The sequence below is a fragment of the Dreissena polymorpha genome, chromosome 7 (genome assembly GCF_020536995.1).
Source record: "Dreissena polymorpha isolate Duluth1 chromosome 7, UMN_Dpol_1.0, whole genome shotgun sequence".
Lineage (NCBI taxonomy): Eukaryota > Metazoa > Mollusca > Bivalvia > Myida > Dreissenidae > Dreissena > Dreissena polymorpha.
Window position 1 is genome coordinate 3,382,554 of NC_068361.1, and position 17,086 is coordinate 3,399,639.

Genomic DNA, 17,086 nt, shown 5'->3' on the forward strand with positions numbered 1-17,086 from the left:
GTAGGGGTTGGCCGAGCCTTATGTAATTAGTAAGGTCAATGAACATAAATGTGTTATTATAAAATTATTAAACGCAATATACATGAAGCTAGATGACAACATAGTACATAACCGAAACGTCAAAATAAAGGTTGTTTTTGCTTCACTATAGGGACAGTTTTTACAATATATTTTTCAGCGGAAAAGCCACATTTACAATACGAAACACAGGTACAAAAAATATTCAGATTATTGGATCGCTCATTTGCAGTTACAAAGCTGACCGTATCACAGACTGTCATCTGATGCACCAGTTCTCTTATAGGCCATACCATGAGGATGCCGCGTGCAAGCGACACGTGCTGCTGACGTATAACGGACGTTCTTGATAAAATATCCATTTACACGTGTACTCGCTTGTGTACACATGTAAAAACAAATATGCACACTTCGCATACTCCAATCCTTGAGTTAATTTTATACGAAAGAGCTATTTTACCTTTATTGCATATATTATTTTGTATATTTTAATATATAATGTGGTAACGTTGCCCCATCGTAATCCAAATTCGATTCTTCTATTTGATTTTGAGCTTAAGGATGTGTCTAATTAAGTATTTCGAAGGGCATGAAGAGAATACATTTCGATATGCAAAGAGGAATTTAAATTTCCTGGTATGTATGAAAACGAAGGCAAACGTTAACATGTCAAGCTCTCCCATGTAGATGCCACTTGAACAAAAAGACTAACAAGGTCGTTACTAAATAATAACTGAAAGAAGCCCACAGTAATCCAGCTTCAAATTTTTATTTTGAAAAACATTAAATACAATGAACTCGTAGTGAACCCGTATGTAAATACTTTTGACGCTGATGTTCCCAAAATATGTTGGCATAAGTAATAAAGAGCTACTACATGCATGTACTTTTTAACTTGTTTGATACCATTACATTCGGAATTGCTTTAATGCGTAGCAGAACAAAGTAATATATAACACCCGATCAGCTTGTGTGCCGAAGGCCAACTTCGTGTGAATTTTTTTAGTTGTTTAATAGGTGTTCATGGCTTTGTAAACGTGCTTACCCTTATCCAAACGGCAAAGTCTATTTGAAATATTTAAAGCATGTTTTTCCACGTTTTGAACATAGCTGGTCGTGATTCCCATGTCATGATTGACTTAAAAGTACCAAATCTTGTACAAGGTCAACCATTTTTTGGGAAAGAGTGTATTGCCGTCCGTTTGGTAGACTTTTTAAATGGAAGACTTTTTATGGTTATGGTTATACATAATTGACATGACCAACACTAGTTCCTACAGGTTTATCGTCGCTTTGGTATCATGATCAACAATTTGCATAAGTTAAGAGCATGCTAATTCTTTCATTTGGCGAAGTAATGGTCAGGTAAGTTACCAAATTCAAACGTTTGTAACGGTAATGTGGTTAATAATACCGTCATTGTACCATGGACAGCTATGATTTAATCACGATGTTAATACAATAATTATTCATGATAACTTTCGAAATCGACTTAATAGTTTTTATTTTATCCTTTCCGATAGATTATAGAGAAATATCAGTGAATTAAAACTGATATTTCACTGTTTCAAACAATGAAAAATAACAGTGAAAATTGTCGATAATATTTTTTGTTTGACAGGAACTATTTATATATATCTTTGTGTCCCCATTGTGACCCCAATATTACCATGGGAGACTTCGCTGCTTTGAATGTTTATAAAAACTACGGATTAGCTTCCCTTGAACATAATGTAATAAAATCGATATTCCACCAAATTCAACACATATCTCTATTTCTTTTATCGTTTCAATGAATAAAACAACATGAATATTATAACAAAAATAGTTATAATCTTGATATTGATATTGATAATTTAATTAAATTTACACAGGATTGCTTGTTGTCTATTATATCGGTTTACTACGCATTTGAATTTAGTCCTCAAGCTAATGGCTGTTTACATGACGGTACATATTATTGTAAAATGATATCACACAATCAGCCGTTAACAAGTACCTTCAACAATATACCGTATTCTTTAAAAACAGTTTGGAATTTCAGTTTTAAAGTATTCGTTTTGGCGTTAACGCAAACTATAAATTTCAATCAGTATACCTTTTTTTTTTAAATATCATACTATAGTTCCTTTGTAAAGTGTTTTGGTCAAACATGCATTGTATTGCCAGTTTAGAAAACACGTGAAGTAGTTACCTGATCGAAGCGAGGTACCAACCCACAAATAAAGTCATCTAGAGCATCAACACATCTAAATGTGTTTAGACAGCGTCTTGAAAGATACATAAATAATAACACTCATATACAAGGCTTTATTCCGGATATATACAGATTACAGAAATACCAGTTGTATGATATGTAAATCCAGTACATAGAACACAGCTTTATTGTATTCTAAAAACGGATATTGAAAATATCAGTCACTACAGATGATACATGGTACGTGCGTCCAACACTAGCTACATGCACTGTACGAATTCAATGTCAATTAATCCACGTCACGTTCGGAAATGTCAGTGCCATAATGTCACAACGTTGAAAAGTCCACGCAAGAGCGCATCCGTAATGCCCCTGTACTAAAAAAGAACAATGACACGGCAGCCTTGAATGTTAAAATTTAATATTCTGGTATGAACATTTTCCTATATCTTATTATAAACCTATATGAGCTAGTAACAATACACTGTTTAAAAATGCGATAGAAAGTAATAAAACAAGCCATTAAATTTTAATGTTCTTATGTAATATCTACTTGTGGAGCCTGGCTATTAAGTGTTAAGAACGTTTTTTTTTAAATGTATTTCAGTGTCTAAGATTTTTTTTATATTTTGTTGTCAATTAAATGCTATCGGCAGTTACTTAATAAACGACTTAACGCATAACATACAAAGCATATACAAATACTTATTATAATAGTAGTCAATGGTATAAAACAAATTATAAAGGTCATTTACATAATTGTACCGATAAAATATCGTGATCTTGACAACTTCTTCATCATTATGTCTATTTTACCGTGTCCGTATACCTATACTGATAGTAGGAAATAATACATTTTAACGTACATATAGTCGAGCAAACACATACTTGGTTACGCATACGGTATATGTTTTCTGATTTTTTTCCATATCGTTCTGGTATGCTTGTTTGTTTTGAAGGGAGACAACACGACAAATCGACAGCTATACGCTGCGATACGACATTTATGATATGTGTGTTTATTGTGTGTGGCTTGTTGCGTTATTTAACACCGCGGCAGAATGACATGACAGACATAAGCAACAATATCGCCCTGAATTGGACTACCTGTCTGTCCTTTTCCTGTTGTTTATTTAATGGGGTTAACATAATAATATAGCGATATGCGAAATTGTCAATAAGAAAATTAACAAAGCAAATTCTGCACGACTGCCTATCTTTGCATATGCATATATTTTTATCGGCCGGTGTTCGAGTTTCCACACGTGAGTAGCACGTATTGGGTGCACGCAGAGTCCAAGCGGTAAGGTTGGTAACTAAACTGGTGCTTCAGTTCGCAGTTCTCGACAGTAGTGGCGTTTGCACTGCACACAAGTGTCCCCATGATTTCCTCATCATTTGTTCCACCTGTCAGTCCAGTGAATGTGACATTACCACTGAAGAGCAAGATTTTGAGTGTATTATTAATTCGACAGCCTTTACTGTACCTTCCTTTTTTAAAGTGTAGTTCATGCAACAATTGTTCTGCCATTTTACAGCTTCAATGAAATATGAATCACGCATATATCAATACAAGAAATGATTGTAATTGTTCACATCATTTAAAATAAAACATGCATTTTTATTGTGTTTTGCTTACACAGTTCCAACACATTAAATGGAATTAACAAATGTAATTAGAACGAATAAAAAGGAAGTCCTCTATATTTTGAGATACAAGCGTCAGAACGTGGGGGCTTAACAGATTTTACATGAAATCATTGATCACAGTGTCTCAAAACCGGATGCCCTCGGCGTTCATCTAATGAATAGTGGACAGTATTTCCGGTTAAGGCTGTCCTTAATGCCCACATCACCATTGTGTAAAATTCTTATTAATAACTTTTCCATCTTTGTATACAAATCCCTGGTATATCATGACCATGGTTTTAAACTCAATTGGCAGCATGTAACAATGTTGGTGCATTACTGATGTGTTAGGCTTCCTTCAAAACGACATCCTCTTTTGCCATGATGATGATGGTAATAGGATATAACCAGGAAGAACTAACATCAGTGAAAAATTATTATGTCGAAGTCCAAGTCATTGTATTCTAAACACATCTTTTCTCTGCCCAGTATAAACTATGGAGCTAGGTTTTGACCGTCACATTAGACATGTTTAACCTTCCCGTTCTTGCAAGTTCATGTCCTCAGTTCTGAACATTATGAATTGTTGTTATTGATGAAATAGTAAGTCTGCTTGTGTTGATTAATTTATTTTAACGCTTTTTATTTTAGCTCCATTGCATAAACAGTCTAAGGCTTATTCGTAACGCTCTCGAGTCCGTTTCCTGGAACTAGAGCCAGCACATGGTGTATATCAGTGCTTCTGTCGATTGATCCTTTATACACTTTTTAAATAAGCTTTTATGCAGTAAACAACACTCATGTTTGTCTTAAAAACGACAGAGAGTAAACACGATATAAGGAAGAAAAGGAAAACATAAATCCAGTCCGGGGCCTTTTTTGAGTTACCATAATTTCTTTAAAAAAAAACAGTTTAATAACCATTACTTTAAGTAGTATAATTAAACAATTTTGGAAATACTTTGTGTATCAGAACAATTGTTTATGAACAAGAAACATAATATAAAAAAACTCGTATGTATGACATATGCGAGCAATTAAAACACTCATATAAACATGTATACACAAAATGTTACTGTTACATATATACTGTTATACATGTCACGAACAAAGTTAAAAATCAGACGCCAAAGGCAAACTAACCTGTATCCCATAATTCTGCAAGCTGATTGTGCAGTCTGTGTTGTGAAATAGTCTATACACGACCCCCATCGGCGACCTTTTATTTCCATTAAGAGTTTGCCATCAGATCCCAGTCTAAGTTCTTGTATCTTGTAATCTTAGATATAACGAGAATGCAAAACGTCTTTGCGTCAGGAAGCAAATATGAAAATTAATTGGCTATGTCAATATTTCTATGTACATCATTAATTCATTATATATGTATTGCAATCAATTATGTAATTAAATTTATAATAAAAATTACCAAATTGTTACTTAATATACCTGAGCAAAATATAGTGACACGTCCTAATCGTAAAGATTGCGCCATAAATTCGCAATGATAGTACTTTCGATCGGCGCAGTACTCAATGTCACCCTTGCATTCACTGATAGAGCGCTCCGTTCCTGAACAGTTAACATCCTTCTTGAAGTAATACAGAGTTGTTCCAGGTATAGGGAGTCCGGAAAATCCCACGTGGCTGGATTGTGGAAGTTTATGAACATAATTGAGTTGTTGTTTTTTTCGTTTCAATAGTTGAACTATGAATTGTTAATAGTTACACTTCGCATTTTATAATTTAAATTGAAGTCGAAGTTCTGAGTAGCAAAATACAGCCCTTTTGTTAAGTCTTATCCATGTTAGATACAATGTCTTACCCATAACCAAGCATTGCGCATAATGTTTGAGCAGTGGTACTTGAAACGTTGCCGACGATATCGTATCGAAGGTCCCCGTGATACCCGTCTACTATACCTTCATATGGACGGGATGCAAACAGTGGCTCAATCTTGATAATGTCCCCTTGCATGTAAAAGTCAATACAATAAATTATCTTTGTGTTAACATTAAACATTTTTTATTGTAATTTTTTAAGAGGGATATATACTTAGTTATGATAGCAAATTTGATTGTAGTAAAAACACGCACACTATTTATCAATACGTTACCTAGGTCTACCAGTGTCAGTTACTTTTCATGATAACAGAAAATACGTGTAAGGTATCAACAACCAGGTATTTAAACACATAGCCATTAAAAGATAAATGTTCCTCATAGACGTACATGTAATGACACTTTCCCAACAGTTAAGAACAGAAAATGCGTTTATTACACTAACCGAAACTTCCATGCATTCGGTAAATGAACGAATAATCATTCACAGAAAATAACAGTATAATATCACTCCTGAGGACACCAATGACAAACAGACAATGTTCTTAAGGGCAAAAGTATGTACAGTACAGTCTCGTTACACTTAATTTAAATTGCAAAGAAAGTATCTGTAAGATGATGTCATTTAAACAAGAAGGCCAATGTGGCTTTAAAGTTTTGAGTACAACGTACAACAATTAACTTAAATTGACCTGTAGACGTAGTTTGGACCCCACTTGACCAAAAACACAAATATTTTTATTATGTTCTATCAAAATTAGTTCATACATTTGGCTCTTAGATTGGTATTAAAAAAGATTTGTATGATGACCACAAGTAACGCAAATTCTACATTGGCATTTTTATTGTAAACAATATCATCAACCAGGTATTTAAACACATAGCCATTTAAAGATAAATGTTCCTCATAGACGTACATGTAATGACACTTTCTCAACAGTTAAGAACAGAAATTGCGTTTATTACATAAACAGAAACTTCCATGCATTCGGTAAATGAACGAATAATCATTTACAGAAAATAACAGTATAATATCACTCCTGAAGACGCCGTTGACAAACAGACAATGTTCTTGAGGGCAAAAAGTATGTACAGTACAATCTCGTTACACTTAATTAAAATTGGAAAGAAAGTATCTGTAAAATGATGTCATTTAAACAAGTAGGCCAATGTGGCCTTAAGGTTTTGAGTACAACGTACAACAGTTAAACCAAATTGACCTGTAGACGTAGTTTGGACCCGACGTGACCAAAAACACAAATGTTTTTATTATGTTATATCAAGATTAGTTCATACATTTGGCTCTTAGATTGGCATTATATAATATTTGTCTGATGACCACAAGTAACGCAAATTCTACATTGGCATGTTTATTGTAAAGTGTCAGATTAACTTCCATCAAGTTGGAGCAATAATTGTTGCTACGCAGTTGTATGTGATACATAAATGTGACTTTAGCAGTGGTAAAAAGTGTTAACGAAGAATTGACGGGCTGATCTATTTTTGTTGGTTCGCTTGACCAAGATTTTAATTTGGCTATATTGTAAAGATTAACATGTACATTTAGCTTCATATAGATTTATGAATGCGTAGCTTTTAGATTGAAAGACGTTTTTTTCTAAGATTTGAATTGAGTTTCTTGACATCCGTAACGCCGATGTAAACGTTGCCTAGATATTGCCCAAATGAAAGTTCGGATCAATATTCAGAAAGCTTGAAAGAAACTTGTTGCCTCTAGATTGGCCACAAGCTGAACGTTAACGACGCATTACGAAAGATGTATGACGACGGACGCTGAAAATAGACTAGCCGCAATAGCTCATCTTACAAACGTTGTTCTTAGGTGAGTCTTAATTGACTTTCTTGTAATGATGTTGAATATTAAATGCTTTAACCAGTATAAAGAATGAACCCAAAGCTGACCGTTGCATTCCACCCCGACCACGTTTCTATTGTCACATCCGGGAATCTCCTCGGCTAAATGGCTGCACAATTCCAATGAGATTTCATTCCCCAAACAGTGGATTTTTCGCTTGTATATCGATAGTGACCCGGCTCCAAAATACGAGTTTTCCCACAGCCGTGTTGAACCACTGAATGATATGGCATACTATATTTTATATTCGATTAGCAATTAATTTTAATTTTGTCTATACATTTTTATTGCTGTGTTTGTATTGGCATTGTTAACCTTTCTCACACAAAATTGATGTTCGCAATAAATTATCCTATCCATGTATATATCAACACGTTAAGTTTTCGTTTAAGAGTTTGGTACATTTTTTATACACGAAGCAGGTTCACACATAAATGCCTTATGTGATTAATTTATTTCGGAATTTCTGGAATAGTATCCATAAATTATTAAAATTAACGCAAACCGAATGAATCCGATTCTGCTTGAGGTCATCCTTAAAACGAAACAATATTACAACGATTTATGAGATGCTAAAAATTGCAGAATGTTTGTATTATTACGTTTTTACGCCAATTTTTCTTGTTTTAGAGTCGTCATATTGTACATAACCTTCTATTGGTATTTTTTGTTTTTGGAAGTTTGTATATATCATATAGCAATGAGTATTGGTTACGTGCCTTTAAATATTATGTTGTCTTCATAGAAATTCAGTTATAAGCATTTACCTACCTTTTGTATCCAAGTGAAACACATAGGACATTGGCAGCCCGGCTGTCAAATGCGAGTGAGCAGATTGACTTCAGCTGTCCAAACAGACCTGCCTCGACTCGACCTTGAAGTTTAGACGTACCATTCGCTAACTGGGCCGCTGATAAATATATATCGATTATTAAAATCTAGAAATACTATCAGGAGAGTAATTATTTTATTGTAGTGTTATACATATGGTGAATGACAAATTTTATATACAATTTCAGAGAATGCATACAATACGACATAAACAATAAACAAATTCAGCCCAGCAATAATCCTTAAATATTACAAGTACACATTCGGCAACATAAAACTAACATGACAAACATTCATAAACCAAAGTAAATTTATGTTTGGGTCATCGTCTTTGGACGATCAATGCAAAACAAAATTATCTAAGATCGAAAGGCATGCCAAATCAAACATTAAATGAACACAACTTTTAGAACACAAACAAACGCCTATAACCACATATCATTAGAAACTTATCTGAAAAGCTATAAATGATAAAATTTAGTTGATGTAATGCTATATAAATCCACCAAGTTTTAACATTTATCATACCACATATTAACGTTTGTTTGATGATTGTTGAAATGAAGTAAATACCCTAAAGAGTTTGATATCTTATTGTCGACAATATTTAATAAACTAGCATCTTAATACATAGCTGGTTATGTATGCATGATGTTAACATCTATCAACCTTTGTAGTCAAAGCAGAAATTGAAAACATCTATCTGGCAAACTCGACATTCGTTTAGTTTTCCTGTGTTTTTGTAAAATATCTACTGGTACGAATTTGGTGATAATTTAATATGCATGGAGATATGACATAAAATGTGTATGTCAATTAAAAAAGGAAACGCATGTTTATATCATATAATATCATGCCAGTTAATCAAAGTTCCCCGAATCGGAAATTCTCCAATATCATGACCTTATCAGATCATAAAAAATATTAAACATTTAATTCGGTTTAATAAGCAAACACTACTAAACATGTTTGCATCAACGTATATTTAATAACTTAATGTTATTTGGTTGTGTCTGGAACAGAAAACACAGTACTAGTGAAAGTAATAATAAACCGAAAGGTATTAAGGCATTATCACTGCAAAAGTATTCTATTAAGCAGTTTAACAAGCATGACATTTCAAATAATGACCTATGAAATAAAAACTAAATAATACATTTTGAGGTACAGACGATTTAAATACCCTTTTTATCGACATATTGGTGTAATTGCATTAACGCAACCGTTTTAAAACGCCACTGTACGGCGATTGGTGATTTAATACACAGTTAAATTTGAGTTTGATGCGTGGAGTTGTGTATACATATTTTAGGACCATCAGACGTTGATTGGAGACATGTCGATTATTTGAAAAAAAGTCCTTAAAAAAAACCTTCAAATTAAAAAGCATTTTATGATTGACATGCTTTAATTAGCAAATTCATTCTGCAAATCACTGGTCTGATCCTCGACTGTTCATATATATTATCGAAATTATGATTTGCAAATCATTGTCGCCGAATCAAACATAGAGACACACTATTAATCAGGGAGAACAAAACAACTAATGATGAAGCTTAGGTAGAAAACTTTACTTCGGTTTAGAATTATCATCGTCTGAAATTCATTAAATTGTAAAGCGCTACGACCGCGAAACTATTGAATTATTTTGCAAGATAGTTATTGTTTTATTTAATATGGTGCAACACGTTGGTCATTTGCAAAACGGTTGAAGTTACGTCGATAATATAACAGAACGGATTGCCAAGTGGACTAAGCAAAAGCGTGTTCATCCATATAACACCAATTTGGGAATCTACTGCTCCGTGATTAAAGTATTACAATTAAAGGTTTTTACCGAGATACTTTGAAAACAGTTTCCCCAATTGTTGAAAAGATGAATTTAAAAGCTATTTGGTGTGTCAAGTAGTAGAAAATATGTATTTTCGGTAATACAAGTGTTTGCTATATTATCGATGAAAAGAGTTACAAAAGCTGTAAATCGTTTACAATTCCGACTGCTTGATATCAATAAACGAAAATGCATTTTAAAACGTTTTCAAGTCAGGTATGTTGCTTTGCTTGTTTGAATTTTAATTCTACTTGTTTACAAAGCAATCATTTCACAAAGCTTTGAACATGACCTTGTTTTATACAAATGTAAATATTGATATTGTAAGAACGGGGCATTGTGGCTTGGGGTACTGTTGTTAACAATACACTTACGGATGCAGTTGATTTCTTTGTTAAATGAACGGAAATACACCGATTGGGGTGGTCCGTAGACAACATCGCATTGTTCTGCTATGTCACCGATCGTTGTCATAATGCTAGTAGAACACCCTTCAATATACATGCACGCATCTCTATATGGAGAGCTTTGGAGAGACTTTGGTTGGATAACGGACTCATTCCTGGATGATAATAAGTTTATTTAGAATCAAAGTGTTGAGCTGCTGGTTGTTTGCAATCTGCATGCATTCGACACGTTTTAATGTATAAAATGTATAAAATTCACTACTTCTAAAAAACATACCAGCAAATGACAGGCATACATACTTTTCAAAACACATTATAATCAAATTGATGTTATTTTATATGATAATTACGATTTATGCAACCGAAGTTTAATAATATAAAAAATCAAAGCCGATTGTTTACAGTTTTGTTTTGTTTTAAGCAGTTTACGAAACTTTCAAATGATATGGTATTGACTTAGCTTTTCTAGCTGTAGATACAAACATGCAATTCAAAGACAAAATTACACTTGGCCAACATACAAAAATTGCTTTCTTTGTATTACAATTGAAAATATGATTGGATATCTATTATTAGGGTGGCTGTTCTCTGCGTTTTGAGTCCGGCGTTTTTGCGGTTGTGAAGTATCGTATAGCAAAACTCAGACACCATAAGGTTTTCCTTTTCGATTCTATTGCATGTGTTTATTTAAATATTATTCACCTTAGAGAAAACTGTTTGGCCCCATGAAAAAAAAGGCCAACATTAGGCCAAGCAACTGTAAATTTGCATCAAAAGCCACTGAAGTTATCCATTTTAAATATTAAACGAATAACTAAAATATTGTGATTATGAAAATGTGCTTAAGTTGTTTCATTGCGTCTTGATATATTGTGAATGAATTAAATATTATAATCTGATTTTGCAAGATATTGCTTGAACGCCTAACACTGAATAGCATTAATGCATTACAATACTAATGAACAGTGTCGTCATATTTTGGTACGTACACATATCCAAAATATTGACATAGCATTTCATCGAGTGGATCGAGCCAGTTAGATCTGGAAACGTACAAGACTGGGCCCCAGTAACAAAACCCAGGGATATTGACCTCCAGTAAGCCTTCACTGGGAATACCATTTGTAATTAGCCGATATCCAGTGATACTGTCGCCTGAAATGTTCAGATGAGAACTGAGAACCCAATGTTACTAACATATATTCCAGAAAAATATACATAAAAACAATATGACCAGGTACATGCAAAAAGGAAAACATGTTTGCGTACGGCTTTCCAGCCTAATCTCATTGCAAGCATAATACAAATTAGCTTGAAAATCTACTCAATTCTTAGTTACTCATGATCACTGGTTCAAAATCACATAACTTACCGAATGAATCAATAAAAGTGCGGTTAACAACTTCAGAATAAATTGTATTTCCTTCAGGATCTTCTACTTTACAGCGAAATTCTAGGCTAGTAAAGTATCGAATATCAGAAAGGTTAACGGTCAAAACAGCAGTCCCGTCGCAATGCGTGTTATAGCCTCTGTCTAAAATTGTGAAATTTCCGCTTCCCTGTCATAAACAAGATAACCATCAACTTAACACAAAGTGACTTAAACCATCATGAAATGAGCAATATTATCAAAACAGGGATTTAATTTATACATAAATTCAGTTAATGAAAAATCTAACTAATCTCAGGTTATTGCCTGAGAATCGTCAATGCAAACATTGTATTGACATGTGTAGTAAACCATTTATGTTACGATAAAAAAAGGTGTTTGTAAACAATATATACCCCTCTGCCAATTTGTAACGATATTTAAATCATAACCCGCAGTTAGAAAGCAACCATAGGCATCTTCTTGCTCTCCTAAAGTTACCTTACTACCTTCTTCAATGATCATTAATGGTAGGGTAAATTGTTCTCAACATAAATTAGGCAGATGATTTGGTCTTGAGACCGACTTTCGCACTGTGCAAAGAAATAAACCCCGCCTCATCGTAGAGGGTTTACGTCATTAAATGATCGGGGTTTAGATAAAATGCCACAAACTTACGTTTGTCCTGCTTTCAAGTGCTATTTGTCCAAATTGTCCGCTTCTATTCCTCCCGACATTGCCAATGCATTTCACAACATAATCATGTGTCACCAATACTCTCTCTGGAACTTGATGAACTATGATCTTGGGCTTCGATGAGTTGGCTGTAAATTATTTTCATATCATATGTCGGAACTTAAATCTAAAAATTACTACTCCTTTTAATACTGATACATATTAAAATTTGAACGTGTGCAAATAAACACTCATACTTACCACGCAAGTAAACGCTGGCGTTAGCAACCTGAATGTCTGTATAGTTACCAACAACCAGCTGACAGAAATAAGTGTCTTCTGCATCGCATTTGACGTCAATGAATTCGACATCAATGATTAATCCGTCAACGATTAACTCGTCATACTCGTATAGCAGCATATAGCTGGTTTCATGAAACCTTCTAACATTAATATAATTCCCAGTTTCATTACGATAAGCATCAAAGATTGCCAAAATAGTGTCACCAGATCTTTTCATTATGTGTACGTGTTGCCAATTCGGATACTGTGTCACATCGCATCTGAAACTGCCATTTTGTCCGACAGCAAACTCGTAGTCCAATTCCGAAAATTGAACCAAACCTGAAGTACAACAGGAGTTTAAATATTAATAGATTTGTGTGTGTTTTTATTATTATTTCATTAATTTAAGAGTCAAATCTTATTTTTTTACTGACCTTTTCAGATCACATTAAATATAATCACATTAACTAGTTAAACTATATCTACACAATTATATTTTAAACTAGTTTTGGTAGTTAAGCTCAATTCTTATTTATGTTATTGTTTTTCATACCCGGAATTATGCAATCAGGCTTTCCCTCCCAAACGCCTTCCGCATCACAACGAACAGAGGTATTGGACCAATTGGAGTGAGCAAGACCCGGTATGCAAGTTACTTCAAGCCAGCTGTTGACAGTGGTCGATCCTTTGGACACGGTGTATTTAATATTCACGAGACTTTCGTTATATTGGCCACAATCAACATCTTCTCCCTTTATGTCATCTTTAATTTATAACAAATTGATTAATATTTCCACTTATCATCGAACGTACAAACACAGTTTATTATCTCAGCCCACAGGAATTCGATTGGAGTTGGTAAAATCAAACTATGTAAGTTGTATATATCTACATAATGTTTTCGAAGAAGTTGTGTAAAAGTTGAACAGTTTTATGTTTTGTTAATTCGATAATGGAATGTTATATTACGATTGGTTATATAATGTTCACGATTGGCTTGGTTGACCACAAATAAAAAACCTTTCTTCAAAAAGAAGTAAAATAATATTTATCGTGCTTTGTTTTCAATCTTTGATATCAGACCGAAACTTACTTTTGTTTTTGTTTAACAGAACAGCCGCCGTAACCGACCCAACGACCAATGCAGTGACGATCACTACGGTTATCAAAACTATACAGCATATCCGATGGCTTAATGATTTTTTGTTGGCCGCTTTCCGCGTCTCGTCAATAGTATTGAAGACATTCCCATCAATATCAACATTTTTTATTCCAGACACTGGCGAATCATTCAATGTTTTAACATTTGTCAGGTAGGTATTCTAAAATTACATACATATGAAATAATGAGATCTAAATACAGCATTCAAAGCTATACACCATACACCATATGGTAACTTAGACAGCTTTTATGCTATGTTATCATTATCTTATCAAAAGTTGCCATTTTATAAAGCTCTTGTTTAACACACAAAACCCAAAAATGCATATCGATATTACAATAGAATAAAAAAATTTAAAGAAATTATCGTTTTTTGCAAAAAGTTAAAAGCTGTATCAGTTATATTGTATATATCGTGTCTAGATCAGTATTTGCATAAGGTGATACGACATTATGATTTATTCAATCGATTCTTTTAAATATTCAGTCGTCTGCGATATCTTTTGAAGTTGATTACTTTGGAAACACTTAAACAACAAAACAAAATATGCATCATGTATTATGGCGTTTATATACGTATTCCTAAGGAAGATTAAGTCGTTCGTACGGAATATTGATTTGTCTCTTAAAATCAATTTAATCATTCGGTAAGAAATCGCGACTTTTGACCCTTTTAACTGTAAAAAAAGCTTGAATCCCATAATTTTTTAAAGGGATCTTTTCACGCTTTGGTAAATTGACAAAATTGAAAAAAGTTGTTTAAGATTCGCAAATTTTCGTTTTAGTTACGATATTTGTGAGCAAACAGTAATACTAAAAATTTACCATGCTCTAAAAAAGCCTTTATATGCCACGATAATATGCAATTTATGGCAATCGTATTTGAATTGTTTTATCAAGTTTTCGATCGGCCTCGTATATGCAAACTAAACTAGCCGTATCAGATAATTTAAAGGAAATAGGCGCATAATTATCAGGTACGTTTCTGTCAAATGTATGCTCACTATGTTGCTATAGCGTTTTGATTGTGGTGTTCGGGTTGTATATTGATCATGTACATCGATAATTTTGAAAAAAAAACATTCGGAGTTAGAGGATCATTTTGATTTCAGCAGTTTTTTGGGTCATATTTATACTTGCTATATTAGACTTTTAAAATAACTCAAACCAATGAATACTACTATAAATTGCATATTATATTGTTCAGTGTCATGTAAATGAACTTTAGTTTACAAACTGGTTATGAAAGGAATGAGACTTAAGAATCTTGATTTATTAATAAATCGGATATCAGCAAAATGTATCGATATGTTTGATTTTTCAAAAGAATGCTTCTTGATGTTTTCATAGGATTGCGTCAAATTTAATTTTATTAACATTTTTAACAAGTTGAACTATATAATAATCTGGGCAAATATACTACTTAATTTACCGAAACTAATACTAGTATATAATACTTTCAAATCGAATCTAACAGACAAACAAATATCTCTAAAATCGGAACAAAATAGTATTTAAGTAAATGTTATATAAAGACAATTCGTGTACGAATATAATTTAAAGAAGTATACACAATTGATTATTACCGACCTAATATGCACGTATTTATACTTAACATTGAAACAAAATCTAAGTATCTTTTTTCAATTTCCTTATTCTCCAAACGTGATTTTTTTCTATAATAATGATTCTGGTTTTTATTTTTTAGCGCATAGGTTTAATTTGCAACGACTGATCGCGAACATCGGAATATGGTGTGAGTATCAATTTCCTTTGTGGGTTGTTTCACTAAAATGATCTCCTCAGTCCTTTGATCGATTTTCTAACATTTTCTTCAAGTGCAGTCGAAATCTGTTTTGACAATTATGATTAATAAGACTAAAGTCGGTAATCGAAGCGGATTGGGCATTGGCATTCAAACCTGGTATGCGGATAATTTGATAGCGGATGGCACTTCAATAACAGAGAACAACAAAAGCAACGCGCGAGAGAAGGGTTCGTCAGCTTTTTCCATTTTTGTTCTGTTTATTTTGTTCTCAGAAAAGGACAATGTGTCGGTCGATTACTGGTATTGTACTTCGTATTTTGAAAAAAATAAAATGCGGTAAAACTGTGGATGATATAAAAAAAGATACAATTCCATCGATAATCACCATGAATCGAATGATCAGTACATATTTAAACCAAATAAACATGTTGTGAATACATCAAAAACCTGCTTCCTATTCGAAATCAAAGAGCAATATGTTCATTCCTGTGACAACATTTAAAATCCGTATACGAGTATTCGTTGTGTGTTTATTTAGCGGTCCGGTATGGAGCAGACGTCTTAAACCTTATACAGTTTCATGAACCAGGATTGTACATGATCAAAATGAGTCTCAAATTTGATTAGATCAGGGTCCCGTGTAAAGGAAAACAGAAATTATCATTTGATACTTATCTTTGAAGAGCTCATGTACGTCACGATATTCACACAGTTTGCGTCTATATATGCTTTTGCTTTTGTGTATGTAAATTGGTTGGTATTTACGCGTTAATATAATACGTATAGTATGGCATAATTGAAATGCCACTCTTAGTTGTTGATATATTTTGCTAGGTATTGCAACGAATATTTCATTTTATGTTAAGATGCAAACACGTAAATAAGTAATTAACACACTACGTTTTCAAATATCAAATCGAACTGTCCTGGCGAATATTGAATCGAACTCAAACAAGATTCTAGTCATGGAGTGGTTTCGACCGTCATGTTAGACAACACTAGTGACAAACCCCCATACCGGAGTTGCGGGAATATGTTTTTTGACAAAGACAAACAAAACATGCACAGGTATTTCAAGTCATCATGTGAAAAAGATCCCGATATGTCGGTGCCTTTTTTATAAATTAAACAGGTTGCTACCAACTCCATAACTAGTTTTACTTTTACTTGTTGTGAATATGTTTTATGATGAATATCGATG

At 33.3% G+C, this 17,086-nt stretch overlaps 1 protein-coding gene across 1 annotated transcript in view; it reads right to left on the bottom strand.

The window, feature by feature from the left end:
• Nucleotides 1-2,777: 2,777 nt before the first annotated feature.
• Nucleotides 2,778-17,086, bottom strand: part of LOC127838346 (neurotrypsin-like) — a 297,353-nt gene continuing 283,044 nt past the window's right edge. Inside the window, exon 8 of the mRNA XM_052366046.1 lies at nt 2,778-3,651. Within this exon, the coding sequence (XP_052222006.1) occupies nt 3,453-3,651 (199 nt within the window). The 3' untranslated portion in view covers nt 2,778-3,452. The remainder of the gene's footprint in view (nt 3,652-17,086) is intronic.